At 48.1% G+C, this 10,940-nt stretch overlaps 1 protein-coding gene across 2 annotated transcripts in view; it reads right to left on the bottom strand.

Annotated features, from left to right (window-relative positions):
• Window positions 1-8,895, bottom strand: part of PTHLH (parathyroid hormone like hormone) — a 32,700-nt gene extending 23,805 nt beyond the window's left edge. Inside the window, exons 1-2 of one of the 2 annotated variants that reach the window (XM_069228179.1) lie at window positions 8,583-8,895; window positions 679-984 (exon numbers count right to left, since the gene is read on the bottom strand). In XM_069228179.1, the coding sequence (XP_069084280.1) occupies window positions 679-779 (101 nt within the window). In that variant the 5' untranslated portion in view covers window positions 780-984; window positions 8,583-8,895. Of the gene's footprint in view, window positions 1-678; window positions 985-1,380; window positions 1,579-8,582 lie in introns of those variants that run through there. The other variant, XM_069228180.1, reaches the window with a different exon arrangement.
• Window positions 8,896-10,940: the final 2,045 nt, after the last annotated feature.

Genomic DNA, 10,940 nt, shown 5'->3' on the forward strand with positions numbered 1-10,940 from the left:
ACGCTGCCTCCGTCCAGGCCCGGGCAGGTGCCATCGGCACCCGGAGAACCATCGCCGCGGCTCGCCAGGCACTTAGATGCCCCAGCAGGGCTTGGAGTATAGACGTGCAGGTACTCTCTTGTCCCAGAGTACACGTTTGCTGCCGAGGCGCGCTGGTACCCTCCCACTAAAGGCATTTAGGCTCTTCTGAAAAGTCCCTGCCAGGAGAAAGAACTACTGGTACGGAGTACCTGACAGTACCTGCCCATTTCAAACACTGGCCCCAGCCCAGTTTACGTTTTAGCCACATTTGATTCACCTCCGAAGAGTGTGCGGAATCCCTCTCTGACTGCCCCTGACCAACTCTCTACGGACACTCCAAGTTCAAATTCAGAAACACAGCTGCCACCATCAAACCACTTCACACCAATGTACAAGCCGCGGGCTGCGGCTGTGGCTGGCGTGGTTTGCTGGGAGGCGTTCATGACAGGCGGCCCCTCAACTACATCTATAAAGGGAAAAGCAAAACTTCAACTCCACAAATTCAAAGAAGAAAAACACACGAGCTACTCACACCTGAGACGGGACAACCCGAGAAAAGCCGAGCCACACAGCTCCACCACACACATGCAGCTCCACCACACGCACACATTGGCAAAAAACAGCCTGCAAAAGTTCCTCTTAAAGTTGGGGACTTACATTCTGCGGCTGAGCCCCGGCACGGCTCTCCCGTGGGAGGGCGCCGAGTAGCCGAGCAGGAACACGGCGAGGCACCACCGCTGCAGGAAGACCCAGAACATTGTCCTTCACAGGAGGCACGGAGCGAAGCCCAGGCACTGCGGTCCGTCCGGGCGCTCCTCGGGCCGGCGGCTCTCGCCCCCCTCACTTACAGCCGGGTCCGCCGCAGCACTCGCTTCAGGCAGCCTCGGAAAGCGCCAAGGGCTCAAGTCTCCTCCTGCCCGTCCTTGCCTCAGACCAGAATAGCAGGCGAAAATACGCGAAACGCTGCAAGAAAGCGGAACGGGCAACAGGTTAAAATGCGTGTGGCGCAGGAGACTGGACATTCACAACATCTGGCTGGTGATTGCCCTCAGTGGGGCTCGCTGTGTAATGCACTCCCTTGCATCTGAACACCACTAAGGAAAAGTTCTAAATCTACAAAAAAGAAACTATCCATCCTTCAGTAAAAGTGTCCAAACACATAAAAACTTTAGCAAAACTTTTTAAACGTTGGAAGAAGTCAGCAAAATTTAAAAAATAGCGTCTAAACACAAAGAAAAAGTTTGCTAGGAGTTCTAATACGTCCCGCTGCTGCCCAGAGGAGTTTGGGGTGCGGGGTGGTGTGGAGACAGAGGTTGGGGAGGGTGGGGCGAGGGGTGCGGAGATGCGTCTCTGCTGTACCTCTTCTGTCGCAGGGCTCGGCTCTGTCCCCCCTTAGATGTCTGGACCACCACTGGCCGCAGCCCGCGCTGGGCAGGGTGATGGAAGAGCGAGGGGTGTGCGAGGCTTCGCTGGGGAGGGCAGCCCGGCTGCAGGTTGGAGCAGAGGTTCTGGGGCTGGACTGGGCTGGCCTTTTCTTTTCAGTTTTTTTTTTCACTCCTTCTGGGGGGCTCTGCCTGTCTGGGAAGTTTTCACACGCTCTCCAGCAGCGGGAGAGGCAGTATCTCCTGCTGCTGGTGTAATGGGTGGAGTCATCGGAGCAGGACAGAGACCCCTGGGGGCGAGGACGACCCACAGGGGGTGAGAAGAAGACGGCCACTTGGGGGGCTCGGGGTGGACTCAGTTCTTGAAGCTGCGGCCACCCAGGCACTGGACTCTGCCCCCTCAGACGCCAGCCTCACTCCACCCCTTCCCATTACAGTAAGCGAGCCCATATCCCCCGCGCACTGCCGACACAAGCACCAAAGCCTTTCCACTGAACTCAGTCACGCATCTTACCTGTTTCCCTCTCAATTGATACAGGTTACAGCCTCTCACCGCGCACTCAGTCGTGGACCTCTCACAGGCGGAACTCAGAACTAGACCCACTTTCACTGAGCTCAGATGACTCCTTAGATGAACTCAGAACTAGTTTCACTTATTCTTAGATCACTCATTAGCCAAACAGAGAACCATACTCACTTACTGTTAAACCATTTGTTAGCCAGTCTCAGAAGTAGATCCACTTACTGTTAGATCACTCATTACATAAACTCAGAACTAGATCCACTTTCTCTCAGGTCACTCAATAGCTAAACTCCGAACTAGATCCACTTAATGTTAGATCACTCATTACAGAAAAATCAGAACTAGATCCACTTTCTCTCAGGTCACTCAATAGCTAAACTCAGAACTAGATCCACTTAATGTTAGATCACTCATTAGTTAAAATCAGAACTAGATCCACTTACTATGAGATCACTCATTAGTTACACTCAGAACTAGATCAATTTATTGTTAGATCATTCGTTAGCTAAACTCAGAACTAGATCCACTTGCTCTTAGGTCACTCATTAGCTAAACTCAGAACCATGCCCACCCAATGTCAGATCACTCATTAGCTAAACTCGGAACCCTATCCACTTAATGTTAGATCACTCATTAGCTAAACTGAGAACCATATCCACTTAATGTTAGATCACTCATAAGATAAACTCAGAACTAGACACCCTTTCACTGAGCTCAGTCATAGATCACTCATTAGATGGACGCAGAACTAGATCCACTTTTTCTTAGATGACTCATTACCTAAACACAGAACCATATCTACTTAATGTTAGATCACTCATTAGCTAAAATCAGAAGTAGATTCACTCACTCTCAGATCACTTGTTAACTAAACTCAGAACTAGGTCCACTTGCTCTTAGATCACTCATTAGCTAAACTCAGAACTAGATCCACTTACTATCAGATCACTTGTTAGCTAAACTCAGAACTAGCTCCACTTACTCTCAGATCAATCAGTAGCTAATCTCAGAACTAGATCCACTTACAGTTAGATCACTCATTTCATAAACTCAGAACTAGATCCACTTACTCTTGTACCCTCATTAGCTAAACTAGATCTGGTGGCTCTTCAATCACTCATTAGCTAAACTCAGAACTAGATACACTTACTGTTAGATCACTCATTAAACCGAACTAGATCCACTTACTCTTAGGTCACTCATTAGCTAAACTCAGCACCATGTCCACTTAATGATAGTTCACTCATTAGCTAAACTTAGAACTAGACCCCCTTTCACTGAGCTCAGTCTTAAATCACTAGTTAGATGAGCTCAGAACTAGATCCACTTATTCTTAGATCACTCATTAGCTACACACAGAACCATATCCGCTTAATGTTAGGTTACTTATTAGTTAAAATCAGAACTAGATCCACTTACTCTCAGGTCACTCATTAGCTGCACTCCGAACTAGATCCACTTACTGTTAGATCACTCGTTAGCTAAACTCAGAACTAGATCCTCTTGCTCTTAGGTCACTCATTAGCTAAACTCGGAACCATATCCACTTAATGTTAGATCACTCATTAGGTAAACTTGGAACTAGCCCCCTTTCAATGAGCTGAGCCTTAGATCACTCATTAGATGAACTCAGAACTAGATCCACTTTTTCTTAGATCACTCATTGGTTAAACACAGAACCATATCCTCTTAATGTTAGATCATTCATGAGCTAAAATCAGAAGTAGATCCACTTGCTCTCAGATCACTTGTTAGCTAAACTCAGAACTAGATCCACTTACTGTCAGATCACTTGTTAACTAACCTCAGAACTAGATCCACTTGCTCTTAGATCACTCATTAGCTAAACAGAACTAGATCCACTTACTCTCAGATCACTTGTTAGCTAAACTCAGAACTAGATCCACCTACTCTCAGATCACTCCTTAGCTAATCCCAGAACTAGATCCACTTACTGTTAGATCACTCATTTCATAAACTCAGAACTAGATCCACTTGCACTCAGCTCAGCCTTAGATCACTCATTAGTTGAACTCAGAACTAGATCCACTTACTCTTAGAACACTAATTAGCTAAACTCAGACCTAGAAACACTTACTCTTAGAACACAAATTAGCTGAACTCAGAACTGGATCCACTTGCACTCAGCTAATTCTTAGAGGTTTCAAAGACTGAACACACAACTAGACCATCTTTCATTGTGCTCAGTCTTAGATCCCTAGGCCTCAATCAATTAGTATCTAAACTAGAACTAGTCCACTAGCACTGAGCTCAGTCCCAGATCACTGATAAGCTAAACTCAGACTGATAACCACAGTTTAGTCTAAATCTCTCAGAAGCCAATGTCAGAACTAGTCCCAATTACACTGTACTCATTGCTAGGTTTGTCATAAGCTAAAGTCAGAACTACACCCACTTAAACTGTACTCAGTCCTGAATCTCCACAGACTAAGTCCCATTTAGGCATAGCTCAATCATAAACTTTAAACTAGTCCCACCCACATAGTACTCTATCGTAAATCTTTCATTAGCTAAATGCAGAATTGCATCCATTTTTGCTGTATTCCGTCCTAGAACTCTCTCAAGCTAAATTCAGAATTACATCCACTTACGCTGTACTCAGTCCTAGAACTCTCATAAAATAAATTCAGAATAACATCCACTTACGCTGTACTCAGTCCTAGAACTCTCATAAACTAAATTCAGAATTAAATCCACTTATGCTGTGTTGAGCCCTAGAACTTTCATCGGCTAAACTCAGAAGTAGTCCCATTTAAATTGTACTAAGTCCTTGATCTATCATAAACTAAAATCAGAACTAGAGACACTTACACAGCAGCCAGTGATACACCCTAAAGGACATTAGTTTGTGCATATTTCCAATAAACCCACTAAATTACACTCGAGGAATCTGACACTAAACCCAGGCATCCCATCTCCTAGCCAGGGCGCAGTCACATTCCCTGTGACATGTTAATCTCAAGCACATTCCTCCTCTAGCACTAAAGATGTTTGTTTACCACCACAGGCACCAATCTAAGCCCTACTGGAAAATAAACTTGGTCTCACCCGCCCCTCTCAGGTGCAAAACTCAACCCATTCAGACCTAAACCAGTGAACTGAACACTTCCCCTCTTTATAGCGAAACCTAGCCCGCAACCTTCTCATGCACTAGGCTTAATTATGTCTTTTGTGTTCACACTAAACTGATTGGTACCATTTATCCACATCCATGTAATCCATATTCATCATTGGCAGTGAATGCAGCCATATTCCCTCACACACTAAACTGGATCAAAAACACCCTTCTTAAGCAAAACACACAATCCTACTGCCCTCTGTACACGAGATTCAGTCCTGCCTCTCCCTTGCATCGGCTCAATCCCCCCCCCCACATTGTTCACTAAACAACATTCTACTACCACCCCCGGTCACTAAACACAGCCCGCACCCACTTGTGTGCTACTTTCCCATCAAACTCTTATGGCACACCACCCTCAATCCTACCCTCCTCTCCTACATCAGACGCAATCACCCCCCCCACTACTCACTTAGAAACATTCTACTACCACCCCCTGGTCACTAAACACAACCCGCACCCACTTGTGTGCTACTTTCCCATCAAACTCTTATGGCACACTACACTCAATCCTACCCTCCTCTGCTACATCAGACTCAATCACACCCCCTACTACTCACTAAAAACATTCCGCTACCACCCCCTGGTCACTAAACGCAACCCGCACCCACTTGTGTGCCATTTTCCCTTCAAACTCTTATGGCACACCACACTCAATCCTACCCTCCTCTCCTACATCAGACTCAATCACACCCCCTATTACTCACTAAAAAACATTCCACTACCACCCCCTGGTCACTAAACGCAACCCGCACCCACTTGTGTGCCACTTTCCCTTCAATCTCTCACTGCACACCACACTCAATCCTACCCTCCTCTCCTATATCAGACTCAATCACCCCCCCCACTACTCACTAAAAAACATTCCACTACCACCCCCTGGTCACTAAACACAACCTGCACCCACTTGTGTGCTACTTTCCCTTCAATCTCTCACTGCACACTATACTGGGTCCTACCCCATCTCCATCAGACTCAATCACACCCCCTACTCTTCACTAGAGATCACTCTACTGTCAGCTCTTGGTCAATAAACAGAAACCTCCCCACTTACTCACTAGTATCTCTTCAATCCCTGTTGTGCACTACACTCAATCCTATCCCGTCTCCATCAAACTCAATCATACCCCCTGAGTGGTCACTAAAAACATTCTAATACCACCTCCTGGTCACCAGACATACCCCTGCCCCACTTGTGTGCTAGATTCCCTTCAATCTCTCACTGCATACTAACCCATCTCCATCAGACTCAATCATACCCACTACTGTTCACTAAAAAACATTCTACTACCGCCTCCTGGTCACTAAACACACCCCTGCCCCACTTGTGTGCGAGAACTTCTTGTATGCCCTGCTGTGCACTTTACTCAGTGCTGTCCACCTGTTGTACACCAGATTCAGTCCTGCTTCCTATGAGGGTGCACGCGTGCCAATCCTGGTCACCACTTGCTTACTAGACTCACTCTTGTCTCCCTATTCTCGCGCTCTGGTTCACTATCCTCAACCATACCCCATCCTGTACATTAAGCACAATCGCTCCCTCTTAGGACTTGGATTCAATAGTCTCCTTTTGTACAGTAGGGCCAACCCTGCTTCTGCACTAGGGCCAGTTCTGTGCACTGACTCAATCCGCTCCTCTTGTGGACTAGACTCACCCCAGCCCCACTGAGCACTTTTGCTCCTGCACATCTCCTGTCTGGTGGACGCAGCACCCACCCCGGCCCACTCTTTGTGTTTTACACTCACTTCTGCACATGTCTTGTGCACTACACTCAGTGCTACCCGCTTCCAGGCACTAACCCCAGCACCTCCCCTATTATGGGAATTAGGTCATCTTATTCCATCGCAGGGACTTCCTCAAGCCTCAGGCACCAGAGAGATCCCGAGACAGCGCGTGCGCTTTAGCACCGCTTGTCCACTGAAGTGTTTGTGATGTTTGGGCCACTCGGTCATCCCGTGGCCGTGTACCTGTCCCATGCGCGCGCGCCGCCTCCGGAACGCGCCACGCTAAACCTGTTGCCCAGAAGAGCCAATGACAGTGCCCCTAACTTTTTATGCGTTTCAAAATGAAGTTATTGCCGCTCCTTCGCCCGCTGCGCTACCCCACGCTGAGAATCCATTCACCAATGCTGGCTAAAATCGCAAGACATCCTCCAATCAAATTGGAAATAAAATCAAAAGTTATTGCTGGTCTGCATTAGAGGGAGGGAGCTGGCAAGGCTTCGCTCTAACGCTCTGTTTGTGGGACAGAAGGCGCTCCAGCTAGGATGATATTTCTTCGTTTTGATTATTCAGAACATGCTGGAAAATTAGGGAACTTTCGAGGACAGAAAAAAGGCTGCGAACAAGTTTTCCTGCCCTCGAATGATTGCCGGGCAGGCACCCCCGGTGGCATCTTTAAGCACAGGCACATGTTTTCATAGCTCCCATATCCCGCTCCGGAACTCTAGGCGCTAAGATTGAGAGCTGCACATCTGTGTTGCCTCAGGATGCGAGTTTACTAATGCCTAAAAGAGAGCAGGACACCTGGTACAAAAAGATATTCATGTTGCCCTCAGCCGGTCCAAAACACAACTGCCTGTTACTGGAAGGCTAGCAGAGGGTCTGTACGTACGTGTTTGCAGAATATTAATATAGTTCGACCGATAACAGATATGGACACTTCACTCTTTCACTTATCTATAAATATCAGTGCAATTCACAAGGAGGTCGTCACAGTAAGTGTTGTAAATAGCCATACGAGCGTTTGAACAAGCGCGGTGCATGCACTGTGTTGCTGTTCTGTTTATACCGCTGCTACCAGAAATCCGTCTCCTGTGGCCCGAAGGAGCAGCCTTCTAGAACACATTTTGTAGGCTGTCAAAGCGCTTTCTTAAATGAGACTTACAGTGCTTCGATTCTAGCGTGTCTTGTATGAAATCACACAGAGCGTCAGCGGTAGCCGGGAGAGTCTCGCGTAGCACAACAGAGACGGCCAGCGCTACCCAGGACAACGAAACAAAAGTTGTAGGCTCAGCGCTGGAGCCGATCAGTCGTACGCCCATTCACATCCACTGCTCCCCCCCCCCCCCCCCCCCCCGCACACGGACTGAAAAGCATTAATAACGTGTTTTAATAATAGACAATAATAAGCACATCTGGTCGTCACATCAATGGCTGGCTGCCATGAAAATCCGTTTCCGCGCTAGATGCATCTGCAACAATGACACTGTTAACCAAAGTTACAAAAACAAACTTTTGGCACTGCTCAGATTGCAATCAACAATCAACCACCAGCCCGATCCGGTGCACGCCTGGCACCTGCACACACGAGGGACTGGCCGACCACAGACAGACCCAGTTAAACCCTGTGCCAGGCATCTCTCCTGCAAGACACAGGTGGACATACCCAAGCTATGCAGTGTGAACTCTTCATGCTAAAAAGCCCCTGTAAAATACCTACGCACCTTCTCCACACCAACAGGCAGCCGCACAAAAGTTCTTAAATACTTCCCAAACAATAGACAAGTTTACTTACATTTGCAACTTTCTGCAATCTGCTTTCCTGGGACTTGGCTTTCTTGAGGTGAAAAAAAAAATCAGTGCTGCTATCTTCAGCGGACACCTCACAGGCTGTCGTCTCTCCTCAAAGTGAATATTGGAGCGAAAAAAACAGCAAACTTTGTCTGCTGCTTAGTTTGTAAGAAGTAACTAAAAGCGGTATAAGGTACGCCTGGGACAGCGCGCGCTCGTCTCCTCTCCCCTAATAAATAAGGCGCTTCCTCGTGGGGCTGCCCTTAATAAAGAGCGCACTTTCTGACATCATAATCTGCATTCCCTTCCCGGGCTGACAGTCACCTCCGCTCTGCGATGATGCTGCGCACATGACTGTTCAACCCTCTTTTTTTTCCTTTCGCCTGGAGTGGCGGACATGTGCCAGCAAGGGCTGGATGTTTCCAGTTTTTTTTTCTCCTCACCGTGATTTACAGTATTCTCGTGTGAGGTGAATGGGCAGCGAGGGGGGCGGGTGGAGGCGGTGGGAGCCGGAGCTGCGTCTTTATCTGAGGTATGTTTCTGTCCAGAAAGGTCTGGCGAAGTATGCCCTCCCATCTGCAAGCATACCAGGAGCCTGACAGTTCAAAGGGATTCCTGGACTGTGTGTAACGAGGAGTAGCCCCACCCATCCCACCCGCCAGGCACCCCTCCATGGGCAACACGGAGTGAGCCTGACGTTCATCCGCGCCCATGGGTGCTGCTGGAACCAGGAGCCTGAAGGGTTCACAAACTCTCCGTTGGCCTGAAGACATTTATTGACACTCCCTGTCTTCTGGCCGCTTTGCAGACCCCGCCCCATCTTCTGCACATGCACTGCTCCTGTCAGACCACTCCTCAGCGCCTAGACGCGGTTGTTTGTACCTTGATTGGAACAGACCGTACACATGCGCGCACATTCAGCTCCTACGTATTTAATACACTCATTCACTCACTTATACTGTCACCTACTCTCACTGACAACCACTTTTTCCCCTCTACCCTGCTGCCCCAGCCCTCCCTGTATCCAGCAACCCTACCTGCGCAAAGCCAATAACTGGCGTCCCAGGAGCTGGGGCCCGAGGGCGGTGGCAGACAGGTGGGGCAGAGGGAAGAAGGCGGCCCGGAGGAGCTGCTTGAAGACAGTCGGCCTATACAATAGGGTTTACAACCTCCACCTTCAAAGGAATTCATAGCACGGAAAGATTGGATGTAAAACTACTCGTCTTACTTATTTGGTAAGAGACCGCTTTTTAAGATAGCTCGGGGAGTCAAGGCACCTGCTCCAGAGATCTATGCATCAAAACTCAGGCGGTTATTGCATCTGTGTGAAATCACCAGTCATAGTTCTGAATCTTTAAATAGATCAATGGGTCAATGTTCCTACTTCACGCATCCCCCTTTAACCTGCAGATAGATCTCAAGTTATAATCAGGTCGACATGGAGTGTGCTGTGCTCTCCACAGATCTCCACGGAGGCTGCATCGCTTAAGTTATTCACCCTTGCGGCTAGTTAGACAATCTTTCATTATTTTAGGTTGTTACAGTGGGGTTGGTTGAGTAGTGTTACACAATGATTAAGTGTCATAAACATTCATTTTCACGGTGTGACATGTATTTTACACACCGACACTTGACATTCCTAAAAAGCACACCTTTTAAATGCTCGTGTTAGAAGCGCATTTACATTTTTCTTGATTTCTTATTCGCCTGAGAACGGATGCCTGCTCGAACCTTTGGTTTCTGTTGTATTTTGCCGAAAGGTCCGACCTGGGCTCCATTTCACCGCTCCCGGCGAGGCGGGACTCCGACAAAAAGAATCGGTGATTGTCATCCAGTCAGCTGTAAGATTCAATCTACACTGACGGCGACGAAGAGCCCTCGCGCCCTGGAGCTTGCAGTGCGCGAGGGAGCGGACTGACTGTGCCCGAGGCTTCTGACTTGGGGCGCAGTGACCCCTGCTTCAACGCGAGGATGAGGTTTGTTCTGGACCCTCTCTCTGCAACTTGGCAGACAAAAGCTCATAATTAACGCCAATTGAAGACCTGGAACTCCCTTCTGACCCAGGACCTCCTGACCTTCAGGAAGCCTTTCAAGATCTGGCTATTAGAGCAGTAGCGCCTTGAGACCCTATGGGGTGAGTAGGGCTCTTAACAAATGATTGATTAATTGACTGACTGAACCATGGGTTCATAGAAAAGGGAGAGAAGAATGAAAGACTGAAAGGAGGGAGGGGTGGAAGCAGGGGTCAATGAAAGGCAAGAAGGGAGATAGTAGGTGGATGAGTGGGGGATGGATGAGTGGATGGACGGGTGAAAGGATGGCAGTCAAGGGAAATCTGAGTGTGGGTAGGTAGATGAGTGGA

The sequence above is a fragment of the Pleurodeles waltl genome, chromosome 4_1, assembly GCF_031143425.1.
Source record: "Pleurodeles waltl isolate 20211129_DDA chromosome 4_1, aPleWal1.hap1.20221129, whole genome shotgun sequence".
NCBI lineage: Eukaryota > Metazoa > Chordata > Amphibia > Caudata > Salamandridae > Pleurodeles > Pleurodeles waltl.